The sequence below is a fragment of the Indicator indicator genome, chromosome 5, assembly GCF_027791375.1.
Source record: "Indicator indicator isolate 239-I01 chromosome 5, UM_Iind_1.1, whole genome shotgun sequence".
In the NCBI taxonomy this organism is placed as follows: Eukaryota; Metazoa; Chordata; class Aves; order Piciformes; family Indicatoridae; genus Indicator; species Indicator indicator.
Window position 1 is genome coordinate 21,424,134 of NC_072014.1, and position 16,411 is coordinate 21,440,544.

The 16,411-nt window shown below is 36.8% G+C and overlaps 1 protein-coding gene across 1 annotated transcript in view; it reads right to left on the minus strand.

Moving 5' to 3' along the window:
- MYO3B (myosin IIIB) overlaps nucleotides 1-16,411 on the minus strand; it is a 184,536-nt gene that overhangs the window by 86,918 nt on the left and 81,207 nt on the right. The window contains exons 11-22 of the mRNA XM_054381223.1: nucleotides 11,232-11,328; nucleotides 10,495-10,611; nucleotides 9,521-9,625; nucleotides 6,805-6,888; nucleotides 6,013-6,215; nucleotides 5,563-5,661; nucleotides 4,864-4,978; nucleotides 4,391-4,517; nucleotides 4,030-4,240; nucleotides 2,899-3,046; nucleotides 2,503-2,656; nucleotides 492-580 (exon numbers count right to left, since the gene is read on the minus strand). Coding sequence (XP_054237198.1) covers nucleotides 492-580; nucleotides 2,503-2,656; nucleotides 2,899-3,046; nucleotides 4,030-4,240; nucleotides 4,391-4,517; nucleotides 4,864-4,978; nucleotides 5,563-5,661; nucleotides 6,013-6,215; nucleotides 6,805-6,888; nucleotides 9,521-9,625; nucleotides 10,495-10,611; nucleotides 11,232-11,328 — 1,549 coding nt within the window. The remainder of the gene's footprint in view (nucleotides 1-491; nucleotides 581-2,502; nucleotides 2,657-2,898; nucleotides 3,047-4,029; nucleotides 4,241-4,390; nucleotides 4,518-4,863; nucleotides 4,979-5,562; nucleotides 5,662-6,012; nucleotides 6,216-6,804; nucleotides 6,889-9,520; nucleotides 9,626-10,494; nucleotides 10,612-11,231; nucleotides 11,329-16,411) is intronic.

Genomic DNA, 16,411 nt, shown 5'->3' on the forward strand with positions numbered 1-16,411 from the left:
AGTGAACTGCTGAAAACAAAAGTTAGGTGCTACAGACTACAAGAAAACACCTGTGCTAGCTAGCTCAGTTTTCTCCAATGCTCTGTATAAGATTTTAAGTTCTGTTGGAGACATTGCTTTATGCAGCATTTTATTCACATACTTACACTCACACACAGAACTTGTGGCATTCACATGGTGTTAACAATCACATAGTCTGTTCTGGCTCCAAAGAGTTGCTCCTTTGAAAGGATTGTATTAATGGTGTTTCTGGTGCCAGATTTCTTTCAGAGTAAAAGGTGGTCACTGTCTACACAATTTGTGAAAAAGCCTTTAAGGATAGGATCTAAAATGGGCTACTCTCACATGAAACTTTTATTGCAGATTCTGGTTTCTGTAAACTTTATCATTCTGTCTCATGAGAAAAAAAAACATAAAGCAGAAAGATTGGACAAAACAAATAATGACCATACCATTGTTACTTGAACTAAATAAAAATCACGTGGTCTTACCTTTCCAGCATAGTGCTGAATACCAAATGACAGTTCTACTCCTTTTGGTCTCCAAAAATATTTGCATCGTAAGTTATCTTCAAACTTATCTAGATGTTGGGAAGAGACACTGATGTAAGTGACTTAAGTAAAATCTTCATACCAATTAGGGACAGTTTGCTGCTCAAGAAGCCAGAACTACTATAAACACCTATGTTATCAGACTGCTTAGCAACAGCTGTGTGCCATCTTCTCCATACTTTCTTCTGAGCTGCCACTTATGAATGGAACAGCTCTTTCCAAAACAGCCCAGTAAGACTGTCTTTCAGATATCAGTGTGGATAGTTTTCTGCATGAAAACCTATCAAATAAGAGAGGACAATGAGAAGGTGTGATGACTTCTCATGTTTTGCTCAGAATATGCTTTTATCTGTATACAGGGTGTGGGGTGGGCTTATTTCAGTGCTCAAAGCTGTGCATAGATTTCACTTGCTTAAATGCCTATTATTTGTGTTTTCCCTATCTTCCCTTTCTCTATTCATTTAGCTTTATGCATCATGTTTCAAGTATATGTTAACACCTTCAGGATGGAACCGTCTCATCTAACTTTGGCTTCTACAGAAAGAGAGGCTTCTGCCTAAAAGCTTTTCTAACAAGGCTTCCTGTTACCTGTGACTACCTCTAAAGAGCTGACAGAAAAAGAAACACCACTTTCTAAGAACAATGTCTTTTATGCCCTGTGCTATTTTGTATGCTCTTTAATCTTTTGTAACAAAATTAGTGCTGATACTGCAAAACTTGCTATAGTATTTCTTTATCTGAACAAGCAACTAGAGGCCTGAGGACAGAATCAATTGATAAAATTCTCTGTCAAGCTGTGTTGGTCAGAAAATATTATCTAAATTATTTTTCTAATGTTAGAATCCATTAGTGTTTTTCTTAGGTTATTCTTTCTATTAACATTTAATCAAACTTGTATTTAAAGCAAAAAGAACTAAGTTCGGAATTTCAGTGGGGTATGAGGGAGGATGGTGGAATTAATGATTGGCACATCTGGAGAGTGCCAAATACCCCACTTTGCTGTCTCCTTGAGGGATCCTGCTGTACTGTGTACAGATCAGCAGTAAGACTGACTGGCACTAAGGCAAGTGACTCTGTTAAAGTTTAAGTTCAATATTCAGTATTAACTGTTTTTGTAGGATCCACAAGGAGGTACACAGCTTTAGTACACAAATGAAGCTAGAAGCATTCATTCTAGCTGTGACCTAAATTTCAATGTAGCCTAGCAGAAATGAAAAATCTTGTACATATATTGTGCAGTTTTAACAGGCAGCTGTTATTTTTTCCTGACTAACAGTTGGAGTCTTTGCTGTACATTCCATTGAAGGAACTGGAACTCTCTGTTTCATATGACAGGGAAAAATGGAGCTCTAGTAAATAAAAGCAAGACAACAGTTTTAAACATGGCATGCACTCCAAGATTTGTTAAACTATATGTAAAATATGCATGAAGGAAGGGAAATATTCAGCCAGATGGCACACCAGAAATAACACACACTTTCTATTTATGATGAGGTAATCTGGAATGAAGCAGTATTTTCTAATTGGATAAACATGGGCCTAGGAGCCTGGGAGATCTAAATTATACTCTCAGCACTAATGCTCCTCACAGGGTGGTCCTTGACACAAAATTCTACTATGTCTCAGCCTTTCCCTCAGTAAATGAAGACAAATGCTGCTTGATGTACCTCACACATACCAAGATGACACAGATTATTTCCTTGTAACTCTGGAAAGACAACAAGCCCTTGAAACCTGTTACATAAGATAACTTTTGCAATACAAAAAGAACAGAAAATATATAAGCTGAGAAAAAATTATGAAGTGCAATGAAAAATGTACCATAAATATCAAACAAGATGGCACAGCACCAGCAGGACAACTAGGCTAGTAAAACTTGAGTGAAGATGTCATTCTGCCCCCAGTATATGTATCTGTTGTTTCTCAATTTTTTTTTTTTTTTTGCACATACCAACTAAAGTTAGGTCTGTTGCCTGAGGAAATCGGCTTTCTTCATCTAGTAGAGATAGCAGACCCATGGGTTTCTGGAGGAACATGTCTAGAAGTGGACGGTTGTCCTCATACTCCACTGTAGTAGCATCAATTCCCTCACTCTGATATTCCATCTACAAAGTCACCAGCACAATTTTAATTTTAACCAGTAAATACAACATCATCATTACAACATTTATGATACACAGCAATACTCTAAAGGCCCCAACAACACTATTTATAAAACTTCAGTTAGAAGGTGTCACTATCTTGCATTTAAATTGCATACCTATTTTACAGCTTATAATGTACTGCTGAATATGATCTGTGGTTCAGGATAGCTGATTCAACTAGACCTCATCAGAGTTAAACTTACCTGCTCAAGTGCAAAAATATGTTGATTGAAGTAAAACTGGATCTGTTCATTAGCAATATTTATACATAGCTGTTCAAAGGAATTTCTTGTGAAGTTCTCAAATCCAAATATGTCTAATATCCCAACATTCATCCCATTTTCAGCACTGCTGCATGTAAAGATAGCAAACTTCATTATGGGCAACATCAAATTCAAATAAAAATAAATGTGGTAACTGAGATTGCACAACAGATTCAATCTGCTGCAAAAATAGAGCAGAAAAAAGCATGTTTGAACCTGACAATTTGTGCATTTGTTTAGTACCATTAACACTTGTGTTTTCCACTTGTTTCTTGCAAATTTCTGTGAAGAAGGCATGAAAATCATAGGTATATAGCAACAGACACTTAGCAGTCATATTAAAATAAGTGGTGTTAATAGGTAGATCCCTACCAAGTCTGCTGCTGCTATAAGTTGGACTGTTAAGATCCCATGTGCTAGCTCAAATATACTCATACCACAATCACCTCTACAACTGTAAGTATGAGGCAGGCCATGTCTATATGAGATAGTAAAGTGCCAAGTAGAGATGTAAGATCAGAAGCGTTTTCACATCACCTAAGGGCTTTTCTTCCCTCTAAAAATCTCTACAGCTGCTTGAAAAGACCAAAGCAGCCAGATCAGGATGTGGGAATGAAATCATATGCATTCCCAATGTGAACATTCCTGTAATTATGAAAAAAGAATTAAAAAATCAGCATGTTTTCAGTAGCAGCAAAATAATAGTCCATATTTCTTACTAGCTTAGAAAAACAGGAGTCTCAGGACTGTGAATACATACTACAATTATTTACCAAACTTTGGTATGTTTTAAACATTCACTACATAGAAAGCATCTTTTTAAAGAACTGTGGAGCACTTTAATGACCTGATTTCCATTGACTTCAGTAGCTAAATTCCTCTCAGCCCTTTGAAAATGTTGGGGTTAATGTCCTGGAAACAGAATTCAGTATCACAGCATGAAAGCCATTTTGAAGCCTTAGCCAAAATAAACACAGCATCCTTTCTGCAAAATCAGAAATATACAAATGGATGAACCCATCAAAGACATATGGACAGTAAATACACATGATTCAGTGATGTGTAACTTGCCATATATTTTTATCTGGCTGAAGCAGCGTATTAATACGATTTACGATCCAGCTGAAGAGCCGGCCATAAAGTGCTTTCGACATGGCGTCTCGCACGTCAGCTGCTTTGTCCACAGTATTTGTTCGGATAATAGTCTCCCCTCGTGTTACAACACAGTGGGAGGTCAGGGCCTCTTGAAGTTCTTCTGACCCAATACTTAGTAGTGCAGCAGCTAAAAAACAGTGGGGAAAAAAAGATAGGTGACTGTGATATGCAGTAGAAATCACCAGCACTGTCCAACTGTTACCCCAAGTTAGAGATTCTTACAAATATAGTCAGATCGTATTTACAGAATTGACAATGTAAAAATGTATTTGTTTACCATTATCTAAGGCTTCTGGGTTGGGAACTTCACTTTTATCTGTTTGGTGTTGTGAAGAAATGGCAGCAAACTCAATATTTCCAGTATTTAAGATTCCAGTCAGAATTCTGTACACTGAGTATACTTCCTGCAAAAGATGACAAGAAGCATTTTTAAGGAAGCCGATTAGGGGGACATTGGAATGGCTACTCAAGCTGGTAGCTTGTTTAGAGATTAAGTTCTACAAACTCAAGAAAGTAAGATACAAAACCAGTGTGATGCAGCATTGTGAATGGAATTGCCTGAGTACCAAGTAAGACCTCAGACTGGTCTTCGTTTCCAAGGGTGAACTTTCACGGTTTACTTCTGTCATAAGAGAGATTTTGTGACACTGATGTGTACCCACAAAACCAAACGGGAGCCTGTGCATGGGAAGCACAGAGGGTGTTTGTTGTAAAGAAGGTAAATAATGATTTAACAGCTGGATCTCTTACCTCATCAGTGAATCCTATAATTCTAAAGCAATGCTGAATTGCTTCAAATTGTCTTCCATAAGAATCTTTAGTAACAATATCATGCATTACTCTTCCAGTTTCATTATCAATATATCTAAACAAAGTGGAAGAAAGAAGGCATCATACTAGCAGATATGTCTGTACAACCTCCAGTGACTCCAATACATGTACCTCAGTAACTGGAAAGAACTTTAATTACAACATTTTCAAATTACATACTTTGGTGCTAATTCATAAAAAATTCTTATTGCTGTTGCACTTTTGCTCATTCTTTGTTAATATCTATTATGGTGTTAGCAAAATTTCACAAACATTCTGTCACCCAATACAGATCAGATGCATCCAAAGTACAAATAGCAATTAAAAATCACAACTCTAGAGCATCCTCTGGGTTCTTGAGAATTACAGTAAGAAATCATAAGATGATTGTTCTGAATTCAGAGTAAGACAGAATAATAATTGCCATTGTTGCTCCTTCTCTTTGAATAGTTCAAGTTCTCAAGTAAATACAAATAATCTAATGCCATGTTGTCCACCCTCTTCTTTGCTTGGGAGGATTAAGAAAGATCTTTAAGGGATGGAGAAGGATTAAAAGAGATTTTAAGGCATCATACTGAAAGCAAGAGCTGATCAATAGCTAATTACAATGAGCAGTTAAAACAAGTGAGTGATAGTTACCTAGGAGGTTTTTTATCAGGAAGTCTATATTCAGAAAGTTTCTTCTGATGATAAAGGCCAGCATAAATATAATAAAATATATGGAAATTTTTCTCTCCCCTGGGAAAAAAGAAAAGTATCCTTTACATGTGTTTATTCTTGTGGCATCTTGCGCAATGTAAAAGCAGCTCACTGAAGCAGGTGGCAAATCTCAGACTTGTTTTAAAAGTGTAGGATTAGCAACTGTGAAACTCTGAACACACATTCAAGCACAATATTTCTCCAAAGAATGCGGCAACTCCAGCTTTTGCTCCAAAAGAACCTAAGTGACTATTTTGTTCATTTAGCACTCTACAAATGTTTGCTGCTTTAACAGAAGACACAAAAGCACTTAAAAGAAACAAATTTGGAGAATAAAACAGAATCCAAACATCATATAAATGTGAAATTACCAACAATTAATATACCTACACAGCCTGTTTTATAACTCTTGATTTTTCAAGTAGATATTCAGAAATCTTTGCCCCCATTACAGCTCCTGTGGGTGTAAACATCATTTCCAGATATTTTCCAAAGCGACTTGAGTTGTCATTGATGGCAGTGCAGGCATTCCCAAATGCTTCAACCAGAGGATTCACCTGAAGAATCTTCTCACGCAAAGCACGGTTATTGGCCTTCACAGGACAGATACAGATCGGAAAGATCATTAAAATAACACAATCCAGTTCTTGCTTCAGAAGCATGGCATCTTTTTCTTGTGCTTCTATGGACTTAGGTAATGTGTTACCCTTTCTAGTTATACAACAATAGGGCCAACAAATCAACGAGGAGATCTCCCACAGATAGGAAAACCATCAAAACCTAAACACATCTACTTAAATTTAGCCTCACACAGTTGATTTTCTCATAATTTTGCACCAATACCATTACTCATAGCATTTAAACATGTAAGAGTTTCTAAGATTAAAGCCATAGCAAGATATGTTGTTTTTTATTGCATAAATGTACAACAGTATATGTGATAAACATTCTAGGTAACTATAGGCACGATCTGGTACTTTCGCTTAAAAAAAATACAGAATGACTTGGCATGGGTTATACTCTAGTATTTAATTCAATACTCTCATATGCATGATTACTCTGTCCCTAACTCGAGTAGGACAATTCAAACAAACAGCTTTAAGGATTAAAGGTAAATGAAAGAAACTGAGGATGAGGTTGGGAAGATTTGTTCTTAGTTTTACGTGATTGGGTAAGAAATACCTTTCCCAAGAAGGTCAAATGCTGGACGATCAGATGGGCACTTTCTGTCTTTCCAGCACCACTTTCCCCACTGATGATAATGCACTGAACAAACATGACAAAACAGTTAAGGGCACAGCTCACCACATGGTTGATCACAGCTATTACTGCTCCAATATGTTGTTTACTATTTAGCACCAAGACTACAACATTCTTTGAGTCAATTCCTTCAACTACCTTCTGAAAGGAAAGATAGCAAGGGCTCAGTGTAATGATGTATTCCTGGATTACTAAAACATGTCTCAAAACGCCTGATAGCAAGGTGTGAAGCAGTGACTGAATTTCTAAGTGCTAAGGTATAAAAAAGTGACCATGTCTACAGGCTAACACATGCTATGAACACATGCAGCTTGTTTCAAATGCTTATGGCTCAAAAATTGCCACATTTCAGTTGATGGGATGCAGTGCAACAGTGCATCTGAACTCACTGCATTGACTTGACATGAATTAACATGAAACACAGGGTACAGCTGTATTTAATACACTGAGAAAAAAAATCTACTCCTGCCTTTAAAAATAGTCTTAAATAATTGCTGCTGCATAGAGAGGTTATTCTGCAGGTGACTTATATTCTCAAGCTAGAACAGCAAAATAGCAGCTAAGAATTTCAGAAAAATATCCATCTGCTCATTGGATGATTCCAGGAGAACATATCCATCTTCCTCCTGAGTCAGCATTCCTTAACACATGGTATTTTATAGGCTCTCCAAATGGCTTCCAGACTCATCGATTAGCCAGAATGGTCTAAATCACTTGGTATCCTCCTCTCAGCTGTTATACTTCATGGATGAGATAAAAGCAGAAGGCCAGTTCAAACCTGAACACTGAAGAATGAACACTTCAGATCTTACCAAGAAAGAATTCTAATAGCATTTATAGTTTTTCCATGTTTTTCAAGTATTCTGGAGATCACCAGTACAAATATTAGTCTACCTAAGATATAATATCCACTGACGTACAATTAAAAATGTTAACATTGAGCAGCTGCATATATCTGCATATTTTTATGCTAACACCTGAAAATTCTTTGCACCAGACTCTGAACAAACAAGATTCTCGGCTGTGAAAAGATACAAGGTCCTAAAACACTTGATGCAATGCCACTTCATAGAGAACTAAGCTTCGTGAAAAAGTCTGAAAGATGTAGCCATTCCTTGGTGGTGTCTTTTGGTGTATGACAGCAGGTTCAAGGATTGACTCTAAATAATGTGTGCAATATGACATCTGCAGCTCATCTTTTTGCTTCTTGTTGAGTACTTTTGTTCCTCGAAACAGATAACACAATGGTGCAGTTACTATTCCTAACTTAATTGTCTTTGTGTGACCAGAGAAGCCACGTACAGCAGTTCAGAAATTTAAAGTCCATGAATTCTTGCAGAACTAAAAACCCTTGTAGAATTGGCCTGAACTTTACTTTACCTTCAGGAGAAATGATAGACCTGGATTCAATTTTCAGGCATCATAGGAAAACAAGGGAAAGCTCAACGAATACAACAAACAGAATCAATATACTTTTGACCTGGCTACAGCGTTTATCGAATGCAGCTGTGACTGAAGAACCAACGTAACATTTGCCAGCTAATGGAGATGAACATGTACCTGTAATCCTTTGCAAACAGGAAACAGGAACATCTTAAATGGGTATGAAACATATACATAAGATGTACAAAGTTAGCCTGATGGGTTGATGTCAAAGCTATTTTTTTCCCCCACATAACTTATTCTTCATAGTACTTGTTTAATGCCATGAAAGTCCTTTTAAGTCCTTAAAGAAGAACTACCTATCTCGCAAGACTGTGTGCTGTCATATACTCAATAGAACTCCTTTTTTTTCTTCATCTTCAATGTTGCTTTCATTTGTCTTCCTTGTTTAGTATTTTCTGACTGAAAGTTTTTTATTATTTTATTCTGATTTTGTGATTAAAAAAAGCATTTTGTATGAATTATTATGTGATGTGTAGGGTAAAATCAGGAGGATTTTATAACTAAATATAGTTATTAGCCATCAATATTCACGTACATATAGCACATCAAATTAGAAAGTGTACAAAATTAGAAAGAGTACAAAATTACAATCACGAGTATGCAATAAAAGAAACCTAACTTCTACATCATGGTATTTCATTATCATTAAAATCATTGCTATATAATTGGATGTGTGTCCTTACTACATTTATACTAGAACTATTGCTAACAAATTTTACTAAAATAATCAGTTTATAGTTCCTATTTTTTGTGACTTATAGGTAAAGAATCGATTATCCACTTCTTAATAGTGTCATTATGCAGAGGAAAAGCGGTTCAAACCCTGCTAATTTGCTATGGCATTGAGACCTTCCCATTTTATATTGGTCTAAATTATTACAAGAGCTAATGCAAGACAGGCTAGAATCACTGTTCAGCAACACTCTGTAGCTGGTGTCAACCGTCAGGACTTCATGGGTGTCCAGGACAGTATATTGGTCAGGTAACCCTATCATCTTATTTGACCCATTAGCCTCTTTTGGGTCACTGTGTCCTGTTCAGAATTGCCAAGCCTGACTAGATTTCTGCTCCGTTTTTCCTGATGTAGGAATAAAAGGCTTAAAGAAAAGATTTATCAAAGGAGAACATAACAGAACATTAGCTATAGCCACGTAGCATAGTGGCAGTATGATTAATAGGAACAGATTCTTACCTGATCTTTGCTGAATGTAACCATACTTTGGTAGGCAGCATCTGCTGATGCAAATATGTGGGGGGGATTTGATGAACGCTTCACACCGTGGTAAAGCTTGGAGAACTAAATTGAAAAAAAGAACATATAATAGTCAAATCACACAACTCAGCAGCATAATTAAGAACTGAAAAGAGGACAGCAATTATCTTCTGCCTCTTCAGCAGGAAGTAGCTGCCTTTTTTATCACAGAATTTCCACTGAACCACCTGGAAGAAAAGTGGTAATTCTTGGCAATGACCAACTTCCAGAAAACAAACTATACCTAAAATGCACTCCAGTGTTTTCAAAATAAGACTGTGTAGAGAAATGTATCACAACGAACAGAATTTCAAACACAAGCATTCAATCAAGGAAATAACCTATACAACATACACTTCAAAGATAACAGTGAACCTGAAATCTGGGACCTCTACCTGTAGCTTGATGTAGGCACCCACGATTTACAGCTAAGATTTACGGCTCCACTTCTCTTGCAGATTTGTATGGAATTAAGCTGCCTCTAACTTTAGAGCATTTGATTCGCTTTCTTTTAAGCAGCAGCCAGCTTGTGGCACAGGACACGTAATAACCTAACCCAGCAATTCTTCAGGAAGCCGCAGCCTCAGTATAAGGAGGTTAATGTAACCACCTTCTGTTTCTGAGAAGAAAGCCCTAAATGCCAGTCAAAAAACAGCTGTGGCAATCTTCATCCCTCCTGTGGAATTTGTGCCACTAAGCAGAAAGGAATTAAATAAAATGAGACTGAATACAAAATGAAAACAAAAGACCACAAAAAAACAAACCCAAACTAAATAAAACATGCAGCCACACTTTTCTGGAAGAAGAAAAGGCTGAAGTTTAGTCTGTGCTTTCAACATCACTTAAGCATTTTAGTGTATGGTTTTAATATAAATGTAATGTGAGTTTTGTCCACAGGTCGGAATCTCTCTTACCTGGGGAGAATAAATGCTGAGATTCTGGAAGGGGTTTAAGGCTATTAAAATGTCCCCAACATAAGTATAAATTTGCAAGTCAGCATAGCGTTTCTGCAGCTGATGAATAATCGTATCCTGAGAAGATTACAAAAAGTTTGATAGTTAAAAAGCATTTTCCCAGTTAGGAAGATTTTTCTAAATGTAGTGAGAACACTGATTAAGTAACACTACAAGTGTTACTAATTATTTTTAAAGGCCAACATCACAAAACCAAGCAAATGTTTTCAAGATTCTTGCTCATGTCATAAAACTAAGTTAAGTGGCAATTTCTGTTTCTGGATTAGTACATACTTTGTTATACCATCCTGAGAAGCAAATCTTCTGAAGAGAAAATGTCCAGAATCTGTAGATACCATGCTACTGTATATAAATTTATCAATGTTAGGAAAAAAATCATGTAAATCTTCATGACTAAATGTCTCATTTTTGGAAATTCACAAAATAATTTAAAATAGTATCACTCATAACTAGATTCTTCCACAAAATAGAATTCACTGCTACCGTTTTTGTGTTACTATGTATAATTCTAACAAAGATGATGGCAACAGATCAGTCACGTGACAACTCCTTTGTCATGGTGGACAAAAGCTTTTCAGAAGGAACTCTTCTTATTCTGTTAAAAAAAGCCTAAAAAACAGAAATAGTCAACATGTTAAGCACAATTGTCAGAAACTGCTACTCAGACAGTACAGTACCTCATCTAGAACTTCTAGATTTACCAGATCATCATCTAGAGAATAGTTGTCAGCTCCATCCACATGGTAAGGTCTTCTTGTATGTATTCGTTCATGCCTGCAAGTTTTTTAAGTAGAACATCAGTGTTATAAAACTATCAAAGACAGTATATGTTAAGAGTGATGGGAAGATATGGGTGTTTTGTCATATGGAAAGTAGGGACCCAGTCCCTGAAATACCTGTCTTTCTTTGAGATAGCCTTTTAGAAAATCAATTGCTCAGCTTGCTGTCCAGTGCAGTATCTGTTGTCCCTTTCACAGTATAAACCCCTATTTATCAGTGCTCAGAGAAGATTTATCTGCAGACTTATTACCACATACTACTACTCCCCTTCCCTTCTCTTCCCTTCTAAACTACCATCTGTTTAAACCTCCCCCCCACTTACTTAGTCTATAATATTGTCATCTAATGAAGTTATAAGAAACAGTAAGTAGTATAAAAATCCTTCTGTTACCTTGGTGTATGCCAAGGTGTCTCCTCAGATGACCCTAGATCTGGCCCAAAACAACAGTTTTGAACCACAGCTGCCATCAGACTGTATGGATGTTCAGTCAGCTTGTCCTCAGAGATTTAAGCCACACAATAAGCAGCAGAGACAAACTGTCACATAACCCCTTCATAATCAGATTATACTGAAGGATTCTTTGAAAATGCTGTGTATATGTTTTCAAACAACACATCTTGTTGAAACGGACAAATCAAGAGGCTGTAATATGTCTTCCACAGAGGCAGTGAAACATGAATGCTGTAAGCACAACTAAGCTTTCTTTTACAACAAACATAATCAAAGCATAGTAGGAGGACACCCACTGAGATACAGTCTGCATCCTGCTGAGTAACATTTAGCATTGATCCTCAATGACAGCCCTTGACAGATTGTTTCTGCTTTGGTTGCCATGTAGAAAGTAGGAATGATGTGACCACACATTCCAAAACAACGCTAAATATCCTACCAAGCACCTACAGAGCGGGGCTGTGACTTGGCAGGAAACACTCTTTATCTGTGATGTTGAAGGTTAGTAGGTAGATGTAGCAGGTCAGGTTTTTTCTTTAATCATATCTCCATATACTCATGGAATCCTGTTTCAGAAATGTGTGTTGAGGCTTTTGCTTCCTCCCCCCTTTATGTATGCATCTACATTTGGAGCTAGTCAGTTTCCATTCAGTAAGGAGAATCTTTTCATATTCAAGAGCTATTATATCACTGGAGGAATTATTGCATGGAAAGCCTCTAACAAAGAGGAAGGAGAAGAGTGCTAGGCTCTGAGTACAGCTTCACTGATAATTGTGAATCACATTTAAAGACCCTATTTTTTAATGCCTATTTTTATCCATGTTACTTTTGGCTGCTTGATGAGTTCTGGAAACCTTTTTGTGATGGTTTATTTGAATCACAACTAAAAAAAACCCTGTGCAAACTGGCTTGTCAGCTAGGAAATGGAACAGTGGGAACACAGCAAGTTTTGCTGATAGTCCCACTTACATTCTACATACTACATTCCTAGGGCTGGTGGTTTGCTTATGTACATATGTACAACATCATCAATGAAAGAGGAAGAACAAAAATAAGAAGCTATAAAAGAAAAATTACTACAGTGAGTATTATTTCCAGTGGGCAGCATGGTGATTGTGTGAATTTGTTCCAAGTTCCATGCAATTAAACTTTCCATTTTTAGATCTTTGATTAGGTTGTGGGCTGTGTGTTTCTTTCGTTTTGTTTTTTAAATGCTATGTTCAAGAACATTACATTTCACTGACAAGTTAGCTCCTCAAAGGAGTAGGAATGTAATTAAGTGGCCTAATATACTACTGTTTTTCCTAACTGTTTCCCTTTCAAACTAGAATTCAGCCTCTTCACTGCAGAGAAAAATGGAAACACCTCTCAGTCTACAAATGAAGCATTAACAGCTGTTTAACTTCATAATATAGCTAACATAATTCATCTGTGAAGCTTTTTCTTCCTCCAGCAAACCATCATAGCCACAACATTAAACTGCAAGAAGTTGCAAGTATGGATGTATCTGCCAAAGGTGCAGGGAGAAGAGGAAGCAGACACATTCAAACTCAAGCATCTCTAATTGCTGAATGGATTTGTAAACTAATCTGTTATCTGACTGTGTATTAAACTCCTGCTGTTTGTTCTCCTTAAGTGGTAACTGATAAATGAATCAATTTTTTTAAAAAGTTTTTTAGGCTTGTAACACTGTAAACAGATAACTAAGGAAACTGCTCTTAGTCAAATAAGGTAAAACATATATACTTTTGTGCATATATTTCCTTGTGCTTAACTCATTTTCCTAAGCGCATGATTAGGAAGAGCATCTTAGGAGCATAACATCACATTAGCTTCAGATCTCCTGCTGTCCTCATCAGTTTTCTACTTAGTCTATGTCCTACAAATACACTGTCAGAGCAGGAAGGAAGAATACAAAAAGTAACCTTTAATTATTTCCACAATTTTATAACAGAAATACAATCTGCTTTTAAAGTATTAAACAAAAATAAGTCTGAAATAGCAGAAGGAAACACTCTTATCTGGGAAAATAATGGTCACTATATTTTTTTCATGAAAATTAGAATTTCAGACTTTTTTTGTCAATTACCATTTCTTTCTGATGACATATAAAAATCTACAAAACTACAATTCTAAGAAAAACCAGAGAGGTTAGGTTATTTGCCTTGTACCTGGAGAATCTAGTCTCTTCAGTGACAAAAGAAGTAGCATAAAGAGCCAGACATACAAGGTTCCTAACCTTACCAAACCTGAAGAGCAGCATTAGATTTATTCCAGAATTCCAGTGATGAGCACTGTCTGTTGAAAAATATTCTATCTTCCCTTTGCCTTTTTGTTAGGCAGGACTAGCTGGAAGGGACAGACTTGAAAGAGCAAAAGACAAGAAGCATCTTGCCCTTGGGAGAACAATTTAATAAAGAAAGTGAGAAACATTTGCTTCTTCTACATGTGGGGATGAGACAGTTTGAAAGAAACCCTTTTTTTTGCAGTAGTAGGTATCAGCCATAGTACGCTCATACAGCCCCACTATGAAGCTGATGACAGGGAACAAAAAGCTAGATGGCCCACATGGGTTTTCAGATCAAAAAGTCATCTTTCCAGCAAATCCAAGCTGAGGAGGAAATCCACACAGACCAAGGATTTTTGTGTTCATTAGGAAGCTTCCTCTCTGATTTCTCTCTTCTCCACCCCTAATATTCTTTTATGAATGTCTTTACTTTGGCCTCCTGGTGCAGTTAAGCATTTTGGTTGTCTGGGAAGGTGGTTGGTGCCCCTTCCCTTGAGATACTCAAGTTGAGAGTCGACAGGGCTCTGGGTGACCTGATCTAGCTGAGGATGCCCCCGCTTACTGCAGAGGAGGTTGGATTAGATGACCTTTGAAGGTCCCTTCCAACCCAGACCATACTGTGGTTCATATTTACTGGTTTGTTGTTCTTTTTCTAGGATTGACACAGGAAAACCTGTTTCTGCACTTGTTCCTCTTTACATTATTGCCGATTTAAAAATGTATGGCACTTGGACTGAGATTTACAAGAAAAATAACACGAGAAAGAGAGAAGAGCAGAGTGCACTGCTGCCACACAGAGAAACACAGCCTATTTCCTGTGCATTGCAAAGAGTGAATTTCGTTCCTGTACATCAAGTTTCAGCATGGAGTAACTTGTGGAAGCTAGATATGTGGTTGTAAGAATCACTTTCTTGGATGGACTGCTGCTGTAATCTGACTGGCTAAACAAGAAGGGGGAGGCTGCTGAGCCACCGTAGCTTCATCCCAATATTTGACAAGGTAGCCTGAACATACCTGCCCTTCTCAAACTATTACTTATATTTGTTTTTGTATTTTATCCTTTTTGTCTTATGTACAGATTTGCATTTCATCCTTCAAAATGCAAAGTTCCATAATCATAACTCTCTGTTTCCCATCACAAAAAAAAAAAAAAAAAAAAAGTCAAATTGTGACCAGCAGTGGCACACTCCCAGCATGACCCAAAAACCAGTAAACCAAACCTTTTACTGTCTACAGTAAACATGTTTAAAACTTTATCCATACAAATGCTGCAGTTATTTCATTCATTTAAAAGTTGAAACTGGAGGTTGGTTAACTCCTATGAAGAAGTCCATTTATAGACAGCAACACAAGCTACCTAGTGTGCATAAAAACACTCAATGAGCCACATCTGGAGTTGGCCTCTTCAAAGCTGCTGATAGCTGGCAAACTGCCACCATGTAACAAAAACCATTTGATACTCGATCAACTTTAACTCCCAAACATCAAATCAATTAATAACTTTTGGACTGAAAATTCTATAATCACTTGAGTAATTACAGAAGAACATGGGACCTCAACTTCAGCTACTGTGACATTTAATAGACACGGCTAAAAAATAATTGTAGATGGCAATGGTAATTATTAAATATTTTTAGAATCATAGAATTGTTTCAGTTGGAAAAGACCTCTAAGATCATTAGGTCCAAGCATCAATATATTTTGGATTTTTTATGGAATAAAATGGAAAGTTTACTTTTTTGAGAAAGTCTTCCTACATGATAAAAGGTTTCATCATCAAAAATTATGCAAGAAAGGGCTGGGACAACTGATAGAATATTTGGGTTCTGAATTTGAGTTTCCCTTTTAAATGTTTTCATTATAAGCTTTATGGTGTTTTTAAACATTATTTATGGAATTTGAGATACTGCCTGCCTAAAGGACTTTGGAAGTTTTGAGATATGTTTCTCATCTGTTTCAACATAACCAGCTTCCAGCTTTGCCAGGTTTAGATTAAGTCCTGACGTGGACTTAATGGAAATAACGTTTCGTGTTTACAAACAAATTCTAGAGAACATGTCCACTTTTTGCAGTCCATTTTGCCAAGGTAAGCAGCACAAGAAGTCATCTGACATTGAGGAATATTAGGAAACAGAATAAATCCCTTCTTATGTCTTCCTCCAGCAGGCTGGCAATCAGCCTGGATGCTGGAATCTCTTATACTATGAATCAAAAAGGCAACTGACCACTTGAATGAGTTCAAGAGATCAAAAGACATATTTGGAAGGTGAGCAGCTCTCTCTTATCTCCTTTAACAGATTATCAAACACACTTAAATGTTGTTTAACAAAAATATAATA